The sequence below is a fragment of the Symphalangus syndactylus genome, chromosome 8 (genome assembly GCF_028878055.3).
Source record: "Symphalangus syndactylus isolate Jambi chromosome 8, NHGRI_mSymSyn1-v2.1_pri, whole genome shotgun sequence".
In the NCBI taxonomy this organism is placed as follows: Eukaryota; Metazoa; Chordata; class Mammalia; order Primates; family Hylobatidae; genus Symphalangus; species Symphalangus syndactylus.
The window spans coordinates 53,768,586-53,789,365 of record NC_072430.2 but is presented as its reverse complement, the minus strand read 5'-3'; the positions used below and the strand labels follow the sequence as shown (position 1 = coordinate 53,789,365).

The 20,780-nt window shown below is 37.1% G+C and overlaps 1 protein-coding gene across 3 annotated transcripts in view; it reads right to left on the bottom strand.

Annotated features, from left to right (window-relative positions):
* The window catches only part of PPP2R5E (protein phosphatase 2 regulatory subunit B'epsilon), a 184,550-nt gene that overhangs the window by 49,194 nt on the left and 114,576 nt on the right, over window positions 1-20,780 (bottom strand). For all 3 annotated transcript variants that reach the window (XM_055289145.2, XM_055289144.2, XM_055289146.2), the window contains 2 exons: window positions 7,316-7,417; window positions 501-593 (listed from right to left, as the gene is read on the bottom strand). In XM_055289145.2, the coding sequence (XP_055145120.1) occupies window positions 501-593; window positions 7,316-7,417 (195 nt within the window). The remainder of the gene's footprint in view (window positions 1-500; window positions 594-7,315; window positions 7,418-20,780) is intronic.

Below are 20,780 nucleotides of genomic sequence, written 5' to 3'. Positions count from 1 at the left end.
TAATCCCTTTAGGGAAATTTTAGAATGTTAAGCTATGCTATTTTCTAGCAGTGAAATCTCATCAGTACCTTGACTTTGATTATTTATTACAGGTTACTTATGCTTTGAAGTCTGAGCTTGCCTACTCAGTTTTAACAGATCTACACCACAGTTCTTTAAGAATCCTTATGCAAATATAAGTTTTTAAGCTATATAACAATTCACATAAACCAAGGTTATATAAATGAAATTCCTTTATAATTAAATTTTAAGAGAAAACTGTAGGGATTTAGGCATTAGCATTCCTGGCTATTTAAAATGTAATTGATTTCTACCATAAATAAACTTAAATGTACCTATTACTTTTAATAGGCAGTAATGGAAATTAACTTATGTTTATATATATATTTTTTGTGGGTGATATAACCGTCATTGCAAAATTTTTTTAACAAACATGAAGAGAAAATGAGATAAAGTGTTAACTGGGTGACAAATACACACATCCACAATAATTTGCTTACCTGTAATACAAATTTCTGATCTATATATTTTTTGGCAATGCTGGGTTGGAATTCTTGGCTTTCCAAAAATCGTATGAAAAATTCATATACAAGCTGCAACAAACAGATTATAATTAATTTCAAATTATGATTCACTGAGAACAGTACTAAAAACCACCAAAAGCCTGTAACACTAAAAGTGACAGGCCTTAGAAAATTGATTTTAGTATCAATCAACAAACCAGGCCAGCCTTTCTTGTGGCTCACAGTTGCTGTTATGCTTTCAACTTTTAAAAGTTTAAATTAGAAAATACAACCAAACAAAGCAAAGAAAAATTTCCCATAATCTTACCATTCAGAGACAACCACCGTTAACATTTCAATGTATATATTTCCTTCTACGACATACTAATGTACTATAAATATATTCTTACAGTTTTGCAAACTACTTGTACCATTTAAACAATATATTATGTATATACTTCATTTAACGTACCATATAAATATACTTTTACAGTTTTACAGACTACTTTTTCCATTTAAACAATGTATTATGAACAATTTACATCAATAATATCTCAACTATCATTCTTAGTAGCTGTAAGTAGTCCATTATAATGTATAATGAATAATTCCACTATTCATAATTAATTTAACCAACCTCCCAGGCTTAGATATTTAAGTAGTTTCTGAATTATTTCTCCATCATTCTGCGACAATGTGCATCACATAGCATATGTCAGTATGTACTTGTTCAATTATGTCATGAGGAAATATTTCTAAACGTGGAATTGCTAGATCACAAGATATCCAAACATTCAGAATTTTTGATACTCATTGACAAATTTCTTTTCAGAAAGTTTATGGCAATTTCTACTCATCCAGATCATAAGGTAGTGTGGCACAATATACCCATCTGCAAAAAGTCAGCCTCAAATAATTGTTCTGATAACCAGTGGGGAATCATTGCCTATTCTCTTTGCATAATAAGTCTATGTCAAAGGCTACATCAGATCCTGATGAGGTATGTAACAGTGTATCAAAACCAGAACCTTTAACTGGTACAACTGCCTGCGCCTGCAGTCTCAGCTACTCAGAAGGCTGAGGAAGGAGGACTGCTTCAGCCCAGGAGTTTGAGTCAAGCCTGGGCAAGAGAACAAGACTCTTATTTCTTTAAAAAATACATATATAATCCAGAACTTTTAAAGACATGAATACTGGGTTGAATGCCTAACTCTTTCCCTTACTGTGTAACCCCGAGCAAGTTAATTTCTCTGAAACTTTGTCTCTTCGATTTTATAATGGAGATGGATAGTCTCTAAGATTAAATGTGAAAATACACACATAAAGCCCTCTGCACAATGACTAACATGTATCATCATCACTATTCCTAAAATAACATTTGCTAACTTTTGGTCTCACTCCTTTACACTTAAAAATTAACAAGGACCCCAAAGCTTTTGTTTATATGAGATATATATGATATATATAATATCAAATTAGAAATAAAAAGTGAAAAAAACTTTAAAATTTTACTGTTTCATTTAAAAACAAGGTGCATTATATGTTAACATAATTATGTTCCTGAAAAAAAAGAAAAAAAAAACCTTTACTTTACAAAAGAATTGAGAAGAAAGCCATTGTTTTATAGTTTTATAAATCTCTTTAATATGTGGCTTAATGTAAGACAGATTTTCATCTGCTTCTATATCCAATCTGTTGTGATATGTCATTTTGGTTTAAGTATACAAAGAAAATCAAGGCTGATGGAGATCCAGGGAGATCTTCACCAAAAAAGGGGGAGTATTTTACTAGTTTCTTTTTCTCCCACATAATTGTGGATATTCTTTGATGCTACACTAAATTCAACGAATTGTCATTTCTTTTTTTTTTTTTTTTTTAAGACAGAGTCTCGCTCTGTCACCCAGGCTGGAGTGCAGTGATGCAATCTCCGCTCACTGCAAGCTCCGGCTCCCGGGTTCATGCTATTCTCCTGCCTCAGCCTCCCAAGCAGCTGGGACTACAGGCACCTGCCACCACGCCCGGCTAATTTTTTGTATTTTTAGTAGAGACGGGGTTTCACTGTGTTAGACAGGATGGTCTCGATCTCCTGACCTCGTGATCCGCCCACCTCTGCCTCCCAAAGTGCTGGGATTACAGGCGTGAGCCACCGCGCCCAGCCAACAAATTGTCATTTCTTAAAGATTAGTTGCAACATAGAATCTGAAATGATATCAATGAACTTTTCATACTTTATTACACTAAAATCCAATCATCTGTCTTGCACTTTGAATGGATCTTTATCCATGCATGGTTTCCTAACATCATTTGCCAACTGGAAAATATTGGTTCACTGAGTTATGCAGCTCTTTTAAATGTTGACTTGTTTTATTATACAGTATCTAAAAATATCACATCTTTATTATCTCAATTTTATGTTTAAAAAGTCTTTAAGCTTTGGGAAGCTGCAAGCTCAAGGTGACAGATGCAAGACAGATACAAGTTTTCTAAAATTCTAATTCTAAATTCTACGTTACTGCTCTAATTTTGTCAGTGGTAACAAATATTGTCAAATGGTTTTCTTGTTTGTTTCAGAGAAAATATCTGCCAAATACCCAAGTCTGAATAATCATAGTTTGTCAGTCATTCCTTCAAGTAAAAATGATGTTTCATGAGGAGGGGGGAAAAAAAAAAGGCTAGTTTGGGTTACAGCTCAAAAACTATTATACAAATGCTTTTCCATAAGATAACCATTATATTTCAGTATGCAGTGGATGTTACTATGCATACTTCCCATTGTGTCATGTAGAATATTTTTAAATGTGTGCTTGAGGGTCAAAATTTAATAAAATTATTAATTTTCACTGTTTCTTCAAAGATGTTCTCAAGTGAAATCGGCTTTTTTACATTTTTAATTACAAGTACATGGCAATGAAGAATACTCAACTAGTTTGGCACAAATGCCTTGATTCTCATTAAGGTAGCAGCAATTTTAACCACCATCATTTTTGCAATGAATAGTACAAACGTCAACACAGTGAAATGACAGATCATATATACAGCACTGTTATAAAGGTAGTTTTGACCTTGCAGGACACTGAAAATCAGGTCTCAGAGCCCCTCTAAGGGTCCACAGATACCACTGATTTAAATGTTTCTTGTCACGCCAGACTAATTTAAAACTTAAATTAGGGATTCACATTAGCATTTTACTTCCTTATAAAACTATGTTTCTCTCCTTGGAACTCTCTGAATTCAGAAAAATTTCTTTCCTAATGATCCGGACGTTGCCAACTTTCACATGTTATTTTGCTAGTCAAAATAATGCCCAAGTCCTAAGACCTCAGAGAATTGTTCCTTTTCTAATACACTCATCTGTCAACTCTCAGTTTTAGAAACAGAATGTCAGCCTTATTCAAATGACCCCATCAAGTGGGTTTTAGCCCTCTTTTGGTTGCCACAAAGAGGGGAGATTCTCATCTTCTAAGCTGGCCTGTGGACTGGCAAAGCTTTCCAGCAAGACTGGCAAAGTGCTCTCTCATCTCTGGTCACTTGAAAGCAGTTATGGTCTAAAATGGTTTGGTGGAAACACTTCAGACATATTTATTAATAAGCTGCTAAGTGTTCTCTGCACTTAAAAGAAAGATTTTATGTCAAAATCAAAAATCTCCCTTAAGTTTCTAAAGAGAAAGACTCGGGGCTGGGGAGGACAAATTACTTTTCAAGGTTACATAAATGAATTCTCCAAGGAACTTTAGTAAAAAGACTAGCATTCCTGTTTGTCAGTCTCAAGCGGAAAGCACTAAAAACAAATTCTTAATTGTAAATGAAAGTCCTGTAAAATTGTATTCTACTGAAGACACACCTAATTTCAGAAAATACATAAACAAGATACTAATTTGGATAATTGAAAAGGTTGAATAACATACGCAGAGTAGACCCCTTTGACATATTTGAACTAAAAATTATTCTTTTGTCTATTTTTAAAGATCCCAAAAGATCCACAATTTGTTACAATCAGTAATTTTTTACTTTTTTTTTTTTTTTTTGGTGAGATGGTCTCACTCTGTTGCCCAAGCTGGAGTGCAGTGGCACAATCTTGGCTCACTGCAGCCTCCGCCTCCCAGGTTCAAGCAATTCTCATGCCTCAGCCTCCCAAGTAGCTGGGATTACAGGCATGTGCTGCCATGCCTGTCTAATTTTTGTATTTTTCATAGAGACGAGGTTTCATTATGCTGGCCAGGCTGCTCTCAAACTCCTGGCTTCAAGTGATCCACCTGCCTTGGCCTTCCAAAGTGTTAGGATTACACACATGGGCCACTACATTCGGCCAATCAGTAATTTCGTGTAGGCCACAAATTTAAATCAAAAAGATATGCAGGAGCAGTCAATTAGCTGGGCAATGAGCACAGCCAACCATTCAACAACCACATCTCAATGTCATTTTGTTGTTTTGACCTCCTCCCGTCAGGTATTTATAGTTTCTTCCTTGCAAAATGTGTTCCAGAAAAGGAAGCATACTGCTAATTATGAAGTTAATAAAAAGTGAAAAGGTCTAAAACTATGCTGTGTTTTGGTCAGAAGAATAGACAGTGGATCAACTAAAAAGTAAAATGTTAAACTTCATGACAGTTGACTATGAGATGAATGACCTATCGTGAAAAGAAAAAGAGACTTCTTATACATTCAGTGAGTGCCCTCATTAGTGCTAAAACCACCTAACATTGAAAATGGAAAGGTGACTAATTTGTGCTATAGGAATATACAAAGGAAACACAGGATTCTTGAGACCACGTCAGGAGCCTTGGTCCAAAAGCAACAGATGGTGAAGGCAACAGTGTGCCTAGTGACCTAACCTTTACTATGAATGAAGGTTGATTTACGAATTTTAAAAGTTTCCTTCACCTGATCCAGCATTAGTAGGTCATATTTCCCCTTGAGCTAAAGAAAGGACCAAAGGATAATAACCTTGAACAGGATGTCAACATAGATGAAACCAGCCCATATTATAATACTGTTTCTGCCTTTATATCCAAAAGGGCACAGGTCTCATTACCATTTTTCATTGTTTCTTTGGTTTTAGGGTTTCAGATGAACTAATGGTTAATATTCCTGCAGTAATGACAGTGTAAGCTAGAGTGGTTTTTTGTGGCAGAATTTAAGAGTTTCAGAAATTAATTTGGTCCTATATTTTACAGAGTCATTAAGTACGGGAAGGATTAACTGTAATAATGAGTAAAACTTTATTGTGCTTTAGGGGAAATTTATGTCTATGGTTATCATGATTTAGAATATTCAAAAAGCTCTTGTAAATGGCAAGAGTGGTCCACAGTGTCTTCTCTGGAATACAGAGAAGACAATATGCTGAGGCTTTCTCTTTCCTTGTCTTTTCCACCATAAGATGTGAGACTACTGAGGAGATCGTCTTTTTGTTGTTGTTAAGTTTCTTCCAGACTAAACTGTAATTCAATGAACTGGCACCAAACATTAAGAATAAGACATGACAATTCACCCATTCAAAAAGTAATGCTTTTTTGGATTGTGTCACAATCTGGGATATACCTATGAAAAGTACAAATAGTTTTACAAGTTTCTTAGATTGCAGACAATATGTCTGGGACCTTAAAAAAAAAAAATCAAACATCTAAGATAGTAAATCAACTACCATGTTTTAACTAATTTACCCAATCTTAGCATTGGAGGCATTCATCCATAACATGCCTGAGTAACGGCTGAGAAAACAGAGCCCCCAAAAGCTCTCTACATAACAAAGGGAAATAGCACAAGTGTGTACTTGCAGAAACTTTGAGTTGTCAAAGCAGGACAGAGAGACTTGCAAATTTGTGTCAGAAATTCTGAAGTAGGGGGAAAAAATTCTTAGAATATCTCTAGGCTTTCTCTCTCTGCTGCACAGTTTGTTTGCTCTTCAAAAAGTCAACTTGAACCATGAATACATTTCTACGAAAATGCAGCAGCTTCTGCCTAGGGGTGAAGATGTGCAAGGTATTATTCATTTTCTTCCACCCCTTCCCCCTTGCTATTTGTTGAGCAACCTGAGGATATTCCAACTCAATGGAAGGGTGACTTTGGGGTTCAATATGTACAAATTTCCTTGCTCTATTCTTTCAAGAAATTTTGGCCTTCAGAGAAGGCAGCACAAGGAAGGAATGAGCTGGAAAATTACCAGTATGTATTATACAAGTTAATACAATACAGACGGCTCTAGTGCTGCAAACAGAGATTCAGTGATGCCCCTGATCCATCCTGGCACATGAGTGTGATTGGAAAACATGGCCTTCTCAGTGCAAGAGAACAGAATTGGCCTTTACCCAAGCCTTCTCTCAGCTGTTACTCTTCCTTATAATACTGTGAATGAAATAGCTATTACAGTTTGGTTTTGTCCTTCTAACTAAAGAAACACATTTGTAGTTAACGTGATGGCAGACATACAAAGTTCCCAGGGTACATACTGCTAAAAATGAGATGTATACTCTGTGAGCTAATCACATCCAACTAATACTAATGTGAAAATAACTCTGTGCTTTGTTTGAGGCTCTAGAGGGCAGGATCATAAAGAAGTTCTAATAGAGGAATAAGAACTGCTGGCTGTACCTACAACGTGAGGTGGGGGGACACTAAAGCATCACACTGACACTATTTTATTCTTTTGGCATCCTAATTATCAAGAGTAAGAAACATAAAAAACATTCTCTAACTTTCCATTAATGTACTCTAATTTGATTTCTTGGTGAATAAAGGCCTTCAAGGAATTCCCATGCTAATCAGCTAATGAGTTAATGGAGTTTTCTTTTATAACAAATGGTATTTCAAAGTACCTGTAAGTGTGGCCACGATGCCTCAAGAGTAGGTTCATCTTCTTCTGGATCAAATTCATTGCTGTCACTAGGAGGGAGAGTTCTGAATATATTGCAAGATACCTAAAAATAAACAAGCAGCAGAGTTAACGGGAAGCACCTTCTGCGCAGTTTTACACAAGGTCCTTGGAGCCAAGCTGAGGGGAACCCAGGTAACAGTGCACAAGGAACATCACCAAACTAGAATAAGGACTTCTTTCTATAGGCTCTGAGGTGGGGACCACCTCCAGGCAAGCTGGAAAGTAGCAAAGCAGCACCATCCTACTCTCTTGAACACTATTCATCGTCCTTATTTAACCCTTTCCACCCTAGGTCCCCATGATTTTATACTTCCCGTCAAAGCCTGCTCTTGGTTACTTACCAGTCAAGCATGTTTCTGATTAACCAATTGACATAAGAAATAAATAACTGCTAATGGGCTTCATGTGCTTCCCTTATCAGGCTTATTCACTATTTGCAAACTTATGGTTGAAATAACGGTGAAATTTCAGGCTTTTCTAATAACCTTAAAAATATTCCTTATCTGTCCTCAACAAGTTGGTTTACAAAATAGTAATGATACCTAGGGTAAAATTGTATCTGTGATATAAACCTCTATAAACTAGGCATTCCTTAACCATAGGCAAGATCCAAATTAAACAATGGTTGTTCAAAACATGGCCATGAGTTAATAACTGTTGAAACTGGGTGATGAAGAGATAAGGATTCATTATACTATCTATCACTTCTGTATATAAGATTTCCTTTTGTTTTTTTGAGACAGAGTCTCGCTCTGTCACCCACGCTAGAGTGCAGTGACGCAATCTTGGCTCACTGCCACCTCCTGCCTCCCAGGTTCAAGTGACTCTCCTGCCTCAGTCTCTCAAGCAGCTGGGATTACAGGTGCATGCCACCACACCCGGCTAATTTTAGTATTTTTAAGTAGAGACAAGGTTTCACCATGTTGGTCAGGCTAGTCTCGAACTCCTGACCTCAAGTGACCCGCCCACTTCAGCCTCCCAAAGTGCAGGGATTACAGGCGTGAGCCACCGCTCCTGGCCTATTACAAGATTTCTACAGTAAAATGTTTATGTTTTAAATGTTGTTGGTACTAGTCTCAGGATTCCTTTCCGGTTTCTGTTTCTTGCCCCACTCACCCACTCATCTTCCTCCTAATGACCCAAACATATCCTCAGATCTGAAGAATAAGACAAGACAGGGAGGGACAGGAGAACATGAGTAAAAAGTGAGAAGGGAAAAAGAAAGGAGATATTGCATCAGAAGCCTTTGCTGGCCTTCCTATGTAATGCAGAAAATACTGAGCTATATAATATGCTGCTCTGAAAGAGGAAAGAAGAAAGGCTTTGGGGTACCCATATAATCTGAATGTGTTTATCCAATAAATACTTATTAAGTGCCTATTACGTGTACACACTGTTCTAGGCACTAGGAAAACAGTAGTGAACAAAGCAGATAAAAATCCATGCCCTCGTGGAACTTATTATATTCTAGTTAAAGCCACAGTTATCCCCATTTCTTAGTTATGGAAACTGAGCTCAGATGGGTAAGCTACAGAAAGGAGATTCAATTTTATTTTGGTGCAATGAGAGGCCATTAGTGGATCTTAAAACAGAGAAGTGGCATGATCTGATTTTTGCTTAAAAAAAAAATCACTCCAACAGCTATGTATAGAATAGGCAGGAAGAGGACAAGTTAGAGGCTGTGAATGTGACAAGGGATGACGCTGGCTTGGCAAGGATGGTAGGGAAGACAGACAGAAATAGATTGATTCAAAAAGGTAGTGCTTTGCTGCTGGCTTGGATATATGATGTGAAAGAAAGAATTAAGGACAAGACATAGATCTGAGGCCATTAACAGAAGATGGAAATTACTGGAAAAGGGGAAAGTTTATTTCTTTGCTTGCTTATTTTAGCGGAGAGATCTAGGGATCTAGTTAGAGACGTATTAAAGGAGCAGTATCTAGGAGGCAATTAGAAATATGAAGTTGGACCTCTGAGCTGGACAGGTCAGAACCATAGACATATAAGACTCAGCAGCATATAGATAATACTTAAAGCCATGGGACCAATAGGATCACCTTGCAAAGGAGTAAACAAAAAGAAGAGAAAGGGTCGGCTGGGCGCGGTGGCTCATGCCTGTAATCCCAGCACTTTGAGAGGCCGAGGCGGGCGGTTCACGAGGTTAGGAGATCGAGACCATCCTGGCTAACATGGTGAAACTCCGTCTCTACTAAAAATACAAAAGATTAGCTGGACGTGGTGGCAGGCACCTGTAGTCCCAGCTACTTGGGAGGCTGAGGCAGGAGAATGGCATGAACCCGGGAGGCGGAGCTTGCAGTGAGCCGAGATCTCGCCACCGCACTGCAGCCTGGGCAACAGAGCGAGGCTCCATCTCAAAAAAAAAAAAAAAAGACAGAAAAGGTCCTTGGGCACCCAATATTTAAAAATTGGATAGAAGAAGATGAGCCAAGAAGAGCAAATGAAAAGAAGCAGGGGATAATAGAAAAGAACTAGAGTTTGGGGTCTCAGAAGCTAAGAGAGAAAAGAGGTCAAGAGCAGCAAATGCTGTTCAGAGGTTGACTAAGATGAGCAGAGAGCAGTATCTATTGGACCTGGCGGTCCTATGAAGTGTACACTATTATGATCCCTAATTTACCACTGAGGAAATAGAAGCATGGGTGTTGCTAAGCTCTAAGGTTACAATTAGTAACCAGCAGAGTTATAACTGGACCCAGGCTGTCAGGATCCCCAGTGTTCTTTCTAGAAGAAAAGGTAGACCAACTTTCTTATTCGTTAGCCTAGATGACAGAAAAAAATGATCATATGAGAATATGCTTTTGCTATGGCTAATGACAGCACACACAGTTCTATTATTTTATTTTTGTCCCTTCCAGTGATCACTAGAAATTATTTTTATGAAGAAATAAGTGACTTTTCAGATAACTATCAACTTACGACTTCCCTTCAACCAGCCAGCTATAATGTAATTGACAGGGCAAAGGTTCTTTAATTACTCAACTTTGAATCTTCATTAAACTATACATGTATTTCAAAAACTGAGTCTTCATCCCAACAAAGTCATTTATATGTACTGCACTCTTTAACAAGTGTTTTTCCTCTCCCAAGACATGAAAGTAAACCATGAAAGGGGGAAAATGGGGGCTTCTCTATAGTAAAAAATCTGGGTAAAGAAACAGAAACTTCTCTTCCTTTGTACTCCTGGGTATATAAACTCTCTTACAGTGTCCACCACATGCTGCAGCAACTATTTGTTTAGGTATTTGTCTCTCCCTACTAATAACTAATCAGGAATATACAACACATTTGTCTTCCCAGCATATACTAAGCATTTAATAAATATTCACAAAATAGAAGTTTGGATATATTAATAAAGCTGTGTATTGTGGTTTTGCTTTAAAGAAATTTCAACATTTTCTAAGTGACTTGAATAAACGTAAGTTATTTCTAAGGATGCTTATCCCTGTATTGTGTTCTAATCTTCTGACTTGGTCAAAACTTCATCTCTCAGTTAACACAGCAAAAGAAGGCCAAGTTGGGTAAATAATCCAAAAGGCAGGTAGTTCTAGAAGTATATACATTTCATTTAGCTACACACTGTCATTTCTTCAGATTTATCTTCCTGTCATGCTTTATTAAGTTTACTTCTAAACATTCACCAAATGAGGAATGAGGAAGCACATGTCTGCTGGGTTGGACAATTCAGAGTTGACTGGATTGGTTAAGTAGTTCTCTACCACAATGGGAAAGAACAGCAAAGCATATCAAGTGTCGTGGAAATGGCCAAACCTCTGATCCAGCCTGGAATATACTAGGTACTTAATAAAAATGTTATAAATGAGCCATTACTCCCATCCTTGAGAATTTGCCCTGAGAAACTAATCCAAGACAAGAGTGAAAAAGCTACTTAAAGCTGTCACTTGCAACATTCTCCAAAAAATGTAAAACTGGAAATAACCTTTATGTCCGGCATCGGAGAGGTTTACCAACTCAGTGGAATATTGTGCAGCATTAAAGATGATGGCTATATGGGAGCACCAAAAAAAAAGTTTATAAATAAAGATTTAGATGGAAAGGCAATTGAAAATTGTGTGATTATAAGGATAAGAATGTAAATGGTTAACTAAATGGAAATTAAAAACTGTATTAAAGCAAGAGGACTATGGATGATAAACACAGTCCTAAATCTATAAAAAGCATACATTAAAGATATACACTATGTGAGTTATACCCTTCATTGCAAGATGAAAACGGGTCTTGAATTTGTTTATATAAGACTACTGCTGTCAAGCGAGAGTTAAGAATCACAGCCTCCAGGAGTGCCAAAGGCATATCAGAAAAAAAAAAAAAAATCACAGCCTCCCACAATACCAGAGAGCTTGGCTCATGAATGAATGATTTAAGAATTAAATGAATGAACCAGTTTAACTGTACAGTTGAGCTCCAAAATCATAAATTTAAAATCAGGTCATCCATGGATGGGCTTCCATTGGGGTGCGGGGGAGGAAGGGGGGAGGCATGTCTCTAAATCCCCTGATTTATCTGCAACAGTTTGTATGTTAGTCCAATTTGGGAAAAGGCCAGTTGCCTTCATCAGATTTTCAAAAGACTTCCAAGATCTAAAAATGGTTAAAAACCAAGGTCCTAAATAGTAAATTTGCTTCCATTAAATCTTCCTTTATCACTGGCAGTCACTTTTAATTTACAGTTTACGGTTAAATGGATTATTAAATAGGTAATGGCAGTTGCATGCTTATGCAAATGTATCACAGCCATGAGTAACCACCAACGTCACGTGACTCCCCACCACACAACAGTTTTGTGAAGAGCCTATGCAGCTAGATTAAAATGCATTCAGGTATTTCCAAAGTCACAAACAGTCTCTATATTAAAATATATGAGGGTCTAGCCCCACGCCTCCTATTTTATTCATTCAAAAGTGGACTACCAAAAATGAACAAAAGGAAATTTTAAAGTATATTAGATAAATTTATTTTTCAAATATTGTATTTTAAACTACACTGGTGTCAGTACAAAGTAAAAAAAAGTTTAAGAAATAAATGCCTCTGAGGTAGTCTAACTCCTTTTCATTCCAAAGATATTAGAATACACATTGGATGTTAGGAACAAACTAAAGGCTTGAAGGGGCTGGGAGCAGTGGCTCATGCCTGGGAGGCTGAGGCAGGAGGATCACTTGAGGCCAGGAGTTTAAGACCAGCCCTGGTGACATAGCAAGACCCCCATCTCTCTATTAAAAAAAGAAAGAAAAAAAAAAAAGGAGGCTTGAAGGCACTGGCCTGGCCTCCAAAAAGTGGCTATAAGGACGAAGCAAGGCTGAAGGGATGGGAGGAAAGGATGTCAAAACCTGGACAACCACTCTTCAAAGATAGAAAACCTCCACTAACGAGCTTTTAGAATCAGATCAGGTTAGAAACTATCTCATCCAGCCCCTTCATCTTAGAAATAAGGAAATTGTGGTGCAAACAGCTTGCAAGTTTTTCAAGGTAACAAATTACCATGAAACACAGAGAGAGTTCCCAGTGTTCCTTCTGATACACTACTTCCACCCCAACCCCTGAAGACCGTGGATGGACCTGACTTCTTTATTTCTCTCTTTTTCCTCTCATCTTCCCTACTCTCATTTCTTTTTAACATTTTCACTACTCTCATTTTCTCATCTCTCCTTTCTCATCAGCGCCTTCCGAGTTTTTTTTGCCTGCCAGTGCCACTGGATGGATGACTTCGCTCAGCATTAACAAAGAACTGCCGGGCGCGGTGGCTCACGCTTGTAATCCCAGCACTTTGGGAGGCCGAGGCGGGCGGATCACGAGGTCAGGAGATCGAGACCATCCTGGCTAACACAGTGAAACCCCGTCTCTACTAAAAATACAAAAAATTAGCCGGGCGAGGCAGCGGGCACCTGTAGTCCCAGCTACTCGGAGAGGCTGAGGCAGGAGAATGGCGTGGACCCGGGAGGCGGAGCTTGCAGTGAGCCGAGATTGCGCCACTGCATTCCAGCCTGGGCGATAGAGCAAGACTCCGTCTCAAAAAAAAAAAAAAATAAAAAATAAAAGAACTATAACGATCTCTCATCCCCACTGCCGGTTCAGACTTCCAGCAGCAAACATCTTGATTACTGCTCAGTTTCCTTTCTGGTACTCTCTTCCTCACATCCCTTCTTTTTGTCTCCCCCAATTAGATTTTGAAGCACTCAAGGACTCCTTATTCATCTCGGAATGTCTGGCACCTCATGTACAATAAATGAAAATAACTACAGGTGCCAAATAGAGTTCAGGACACTGGTGAAATCTGACTTTCAGATAAATGACAAATAATTTTTTAGTATAAGTTTGTCCCATGCAATATTTGGGACAGTCTTATATTAAAAAATTATTCACTATTTATCTGAAATTCAAATTTAATTAGATGCCTTGTATTTTTATTTACTAAATCTGACAACCCTAAAATAACACTAATATTAAGAACCTCTACTGAAGGGGCAAGGTCAAGGACCTCATAACTGCTTGCTTTCAGGGCCCGGCTGCTCTATTATTTTTCAGTACGTTAGTTTACTCCTGACTATTGTTAAGTATGGTGCTGCAACAAAACCAAAAAAAGTCAAATTCTTGGCAAAATGTGAAAGAAGAGACTACAAAGTTTCCAAGTTCATGGCCTCATAAACAAAAGAGGAAGAAGCATTTAGGCATATTTTTATCAGTGTTTTATTAAACTTACTACTTTTTGACTTGCAAGAGCAAAATACAACTGTTATATTTCTAAATCGTTTTTTAAATTACTGCAGGAAAAAAATCACCATTCCCAATCCATTTCCATAGAAATTACTAATTTTACACTATGATTTTGATTGGCATTTTGTTGCTGTTAAGGAAAATATTATTTTTATTTTATTTTATTGTTATTATATTTTAAGTTTTAGGGTACATGTGCACAATATGCAGGTTTGTTACATATGTATACATGTGCCATGTTGGTGTGCTGCACCCAAGGAAAATATTATAATAGAACAATGTGGCTAGCACCTAATAGCTACTCATTAAATATCTGCCAATATTAATAAAAAAAAATACACACAAAAGACAAGGACAATACAATGAGTGTTTTTTTTAATTCACGAATACTTTGAATTTCCTGTAGTTATATATTTGTTAAGATTTGAGGCTCTGGTACACTGGGCATGTAATGTGATCAGGGGACCACTTGTACCACAGTATAACAAGTCAATTTAAATCATCTTTGTGATTTAGAATATATTTTCTAGATGGTTGAGTATCATCTCTCTTGAATAAAAGCAGATGAACTAGCTGACCTCAAAGATGTTTTCTCCCTTTCATCTGTGAAACTGTAAGTTCATATAATTATACAGTATTGCAAGCATATCAACTATAAATACAAAAAGAATGTTATCATGGCTATAAAGTGAATTTTAAGATTATAACTAAAAGGTAAATTTTCTAACCAAAAAGACTATATAAATGATGCTAAACAGAAAACATTCCAGGAAATTTAAAGTTGCCACTATTTCTCCAGCACTATTCACATTAAGACCTCATCATGCAAGTAACAATTTCAATGATATCCCTGAGTTTTCTCATCCAGTTTATGTATTCATTCATTCAATAATTCATTATGCATTAGAAAGAAACCAAAATGATCTAATCATTTACAACCAGGAGGGGCTAGTAAATGCAATGCTGACACTTAGGTCATCATGTTTTTTTGTTTTTTTTTAAGATGGAGTTTCACGCTTGTTGCCCAGGCTGGAGTGCAATGGCACGATCTTGGCTCACTGCAACCTCCACCTCCTCGGTTCGAGTGATTCTCCTGCCTCGGCCTCCCTAGAAGCTGGATTAGAGGCACCCACCACCATGCCTAGCTAATTTTTTGTATTTTTAGTAGAGATGGGGTTTCACTATGTTGGCCAGGCTGGTCTCGAACTCTTGACCTCAGGCGATCCACCTGCCTCGGCCTCCCAAAGAAAGTGCCAGGATTGCAGGCGTGAGCCCCTGCGCCTGGCCGTATTATTTTCATAATATTTTATGTTAGCACAAAAGATGAATCTAAGTAGATATGGTGAAATTGAACCTTGAAAGAAAATAGGCAAATCATCAATATTTACCATGAATGCCATTTTTAAAAAACAATTAAATCTGAAACAAAAATATTAATATAAGCAAGACTTACTTTAAATCTCTAAATCAGACATTTAAACACCTAAGACTATTTTCAAACATACTAGAATTTATATTAAATATTCAACCCTAACGCCAGGCACCGTGGCTCACACCTGTAATCCCAGCACTTTGGGAGGCCAGGGTGAGAGGATCACTTGAGGCTAGGAGTTGGAGACCAGAGTGGCCACAATGGAGAAAACCCATGTATACATACATACATATATACATACATACATAAATATTCAACTGTAAGAATAAGAACTAAAATTCTAACCAAATTTTCCAACATAAAAATAATAAATAATAAACAACACATATATAACGTCAAGCTACTTTTGGTAACACCAAATTTAAGAGTTGTTAATGGTCTCAATAATAAAGAACCTTTCAAATCTGACATTTTTAAATGTCAGCTCCTTTAAATTAATTGTAGATAATTATTGAAAAATAAACATAGAAAGATCCCAAAGCATTTGTAATTATGCTTGAGGGACTTAGAATCAGAGCAGACAAATATTTTTTAAGCCAATGCTTTGATTAGGAAACAAATGGCAAAGTTTGTAAGCTTTCAATTACCACTTAATTTAATTCACTGGTAATTTGTTCAATCAAATAATTTGTTTCTAAAGCCAAACTATGTATCTTAATTACCACAATAAATCTATTGTAGTTTCCACTTCAGACTAGGTATAAAGTCTTTTTTTAAACCTTGTCATCTATATGAATTAACATAGCTACTTAAAAGTTATCTGAATTTAAGAAACCATTCAAATCTGTTATTATAGTATAAAGGCATGTCCTGGCCAGGCATGGTGGCTCACCCCTATAATCCCAGCACTTTGGGAGGCCAAGGCAGGCAGATCACAAGATCAAGAAATCGAGACCATCCTGGCCAACATGGTGAAACCCCATCTCTACTAAAAATACAAAAATTAGCTGAGCATGGGGGCACGTGCCTGTAGTCCCAGCTACTCGGGAGACTGAGGCAGGAGAATTGCTTGAACCCAGGAGGCAGAGGTTGCAGTGAGCCCAGATCACGCCACTGCACTCCAGCCTGGCAACAGAGCTAGACTCTATCGAAAAAAATAAAAAAGGCATGTGCTTAACACCTAATTCTAAGGAGCAGAAATTTAAATTTAAGTCAGTCTGACAATTTCCTAGAATAAGTCATCCACTGCAGGTCTAGCTTTATTGCCTAACATATTAAATATTTAACTGTATTTGCTATGTAATGTCATCGATAATTATAATTTTCAGACATTATTCCAAACATGTTCATTTGAGTTACATATGATTCCTTGAGTCAAAACAATCTCCTCAATATCCTTGTTTATCACAAGTGTAGATCTCAGTTGCATGATGAGAACTATCTGAAATACTGTAACAAGTAGGTGTGATCAAGCCACTTCAGCAAGCCTGTCCATATCTTTATCATAAAACTCATTTGTGGACAAAGCTCTATACTTTTGTGAAGACGTTCACTGAACCAATGACAGGGTGCATTGTTTACATGTGACTAAGAAACATGCACTTGTGACAGTTGTGAGGTTTGTTTTACAACATCTAGAAATCCGGAAGAGGATTTAAAAGGAGATTATAGTATAAAGATTATAGTATAAAGTGATTACTCACTTTAGAAATAATTAGTAATTATTGTTACACATTTCGAAATAATTAGTAATTATTCAAATATACTTTAGGAATAATTAGTAATTATTGTTACACATTTAATGTCATACTTATATCTGTATTAGCAGGGCTTTCTAGGACATAACAACTATTCTATTAAATCTGATTCCTGAAATGAGGCAGAAAGAACATGTTAAAACGATCAGAAGTTTAACAGGCAATTGAAGATAGGGAATATCAAAAAAAAAGAAAGCTTAAAACTTATAATACCCAATTAGAATTTTTAAATACAGCCAGTATTCAAAAGACAATATTAAAGTAATAGAAGTCCTGGCCATGTACTATTTTCATAACACGCAAGGAAGACATCATTTTTATTTATATTTCCTGTATCAAGTATTTATTTTTTACTCTACTGGGAATACACTACAGATTTACACAGACCAAAAAACAAACACTGTTTTCATTGTTATTGCTGCTTGCTGCTGTTAGAAGCAGTCGGAGTATTTAGCTGATAATTGTTATGATGAATTGGTATGACTAGATTTAACATACAGTGATTGCTTCTACAAATAATTTGGTCCCCTTAGACATGGAGTTTCTGGAAGATCGGAGCACTGCCAACTGTATGAAAGAAAGGAATCTGTCCATGAGATATCAAGAATAGAGAAACAATAGAATTTGAATACAGATCAAATGTAAATACAGGCATGGTTTGGAAGACTATGTCAACACTTCATTAGAAGGGGACAACAGGGAAAAACGGAGTGAAAGAAAGGATTTTTGTCTTGTTTCCACTCTCTTTGACCTGTGGCATGTTCATCAGATGACAGAGGTGCGACAAAGACAGGAATAGAGAAGAGACTGGGGGAAGGGGAGGGAAGAAAGAAAGATTCGAGGGAAAAAGAAAGACATTTGAGCTGGCCCCCTCTATGTAGTGATCAATAATGCCAAACTAATATAATCAAGTTAATAGAAGCAGAATTTATAATAGTTGCAAACTGGAAACAACCTAAACGTTCATCAAACAGTATAAAGGATAAGCAGTCATAACCAAACCCCCCAAACATATAAAGACTGTTTAATTCCATTCATATAACATTCTAAATTAGACCAAACTAAGTCAAACTAAGTTTTAATTAAGTATTAATGTCAGGAGAGTGGACTCAAACCTAGAAAGTCGTAACCACAGGGCCTTACACAAGCTCTTAACCACAGCGCCACATACAGTCTTTTTTTTTTTTTTTTTGAGACGGGGTCTCACTGTGTCGCCCAGGCTGGAGTGCAGTCGTGCGATTACAGCTCACCGCAGCCTCAACCTCCTGGACACAACTGATCCTCCCACCTCAGCCCCACAAGTAGCTGGGACTACAGGCATGTGCCACCACACCCAGCTAATTTTTATATTTTTAGTAGAGATGGGATTTCACCATGTTGCTCAGACCGATCTCAAACTCCTGAGCGCAGGCAATCCACCTGCCTCGGCCTCCCATAGCATTGGGATTACAGGAGTGAGCCACCGTCTACAGTCATATTTAAAATAGGGGCTCTGTGAGTACAACATGGCACCAGTTGACTAGTGGGCTTGCCTATAGTGACACTGGCTGGGCTAATTCCTTACCACCTGTTCATGCCCCTCCCTCCAGAACTCGCTTTTAAGTTTTGTCTTTAGGTCTTTTCTCTTGGGCTTGCCTGATTCTCCAGAGAAGAATCATCTAACCTCCTGGCCAGAGGGCATAAGGTATCTGGGAACTGAGTGGGTTTAGTCTCAATTCAACATAGTGTCCTACTTTCAGAAAGTGCCCACTACTCTCAGCTGTGCATAATGTCCCCAAGTCCAGATTCCCTCTAGCCTCTCCAGAGAGTAAAGCTTCAGTGTTCTGCTGGGAGTTGAGAGAGCAGTTACATGGCTACCTGGTTTTGGGAGAATGGGAGAAAAGGAATTCTGGCTACTTCTTATACAGACTTTCCAGCAAATCTCCTGTTTCGCCCCCATGCACCCTTCCTTTAAGAGGTTATCTTTCTGAAGCTCCTCGGAGTTGTGCATGTGACTTGCCCTGTCTTGACTTTCCTTGCTGCTGCTTTGGGTTCAGCTTTCTCTGATTGACCAAGGTAGTAACCACTGTTCATTTGCTTTCTAGCTTCCAAAATGTTAATTTTGAGATCTCTTTATTTTGCTTTGTTCTTGTGGGTTTTATTTCTTTTCAGTAATAACTTTTTTATTTCAGTAATTGTAGGGAGATTTTAGGGAATAAAAGTAAACATATGCATGAGTTCAATATACCGTATTTACTCAAAAGTTAGTGATTATTTCCTATTATTTCTTCCATTCTCCAGTAACTTCTGCTAATTCAAGTAATTTGCTTATGCAAAAAAAAAAAAAAAATCAGTTTCTTTTTAGTGGGGAAGAATCCAGTAAAACAGCAAAAAAACAAACAAAAAAACAAACGGCAGGTACTCTAATCTTAGCCAAAATAAACTGAGAGATCTTCACAAGAGTTTTCTTTCTCAGAATTAGCACCAACTACATTAGTGGGTCTTAGTATAAAATAAAATAGAAAAATAAAGCATGTTCAGGATCTGGGAATACTGAATGCAAAATTCAAATGAACGCCTCCAAGTCATGATTTCATCCAATGAAGAAGTACACAACCTCCCTAAAAATAAAAATAAAGGTCACCACTAGAACGTAAGGTAGAACAAGTCCCAGCCCTTAGTATGCTGCTCTCCTCTCAATACTCAGTCCCCTATCACCTTTTCACTATGACCTCTGTGTCCAGGGCACATGGATATCCTTAATTTCTTTACTTCCAGTTATATAGAGAGCAGTTTTGACATCTCACTATCATCTCAAATTCAGGCTAGTCAAAACCAATTTCACCCTCATTGGACTCCATTTATCTCTCAAAGAGAATTCTCCTCCCACCTCCCCATTCTTTCAAGAAGTGCACTATTTTTTTAACCCTTTGGAGTTTTTGTTAACTCTTCTCCTTTATTCGCTATATACAATTTGTCAACAAGTCATTTTATTTATTACTTCAAAATGTCTCTTTGGTGCTCATGATGGTATTACTTTTAATAGGGGAAATTTGGAAACTGTTTAAATATCCCAAATTGGAAAAACAGTTAAGTAAACAATGGTACATCCACATAATGGACTGTTAGGAACCATTAGAATTATGCTTTTAAAAGATTATTTAATTACAGGAAAGCATGTTTATATCATAATGATAATGTATATATAGTAAGATTAGAAAAAAGGTTTAACAAGGAAAAACAGTAAAGAGGCAAAGGGGGAATTTTCTGGGGAGATGGCAATGTTCCAGATCTCATTTGGGGTGATGACTATACAAGTTTATATAATTGCTAAATTTATTGAACGTTCATTGCCTAAGATCTGTTCTTCAAATTTTATTACAAGTATATCTAAATTTTTTAAAGGGCAAAAAGTCACATTAAAAAAAAAAAAAAGCAGACTAGGAGCAGATTGGCCAAAATGCGGGTAATGATTGAATTTTGGTATTTACCAAAACTATGGGTGATTCTTTTCTTTGACAAGGGTGGAGAAAAAATACAGAAGATGGTGAG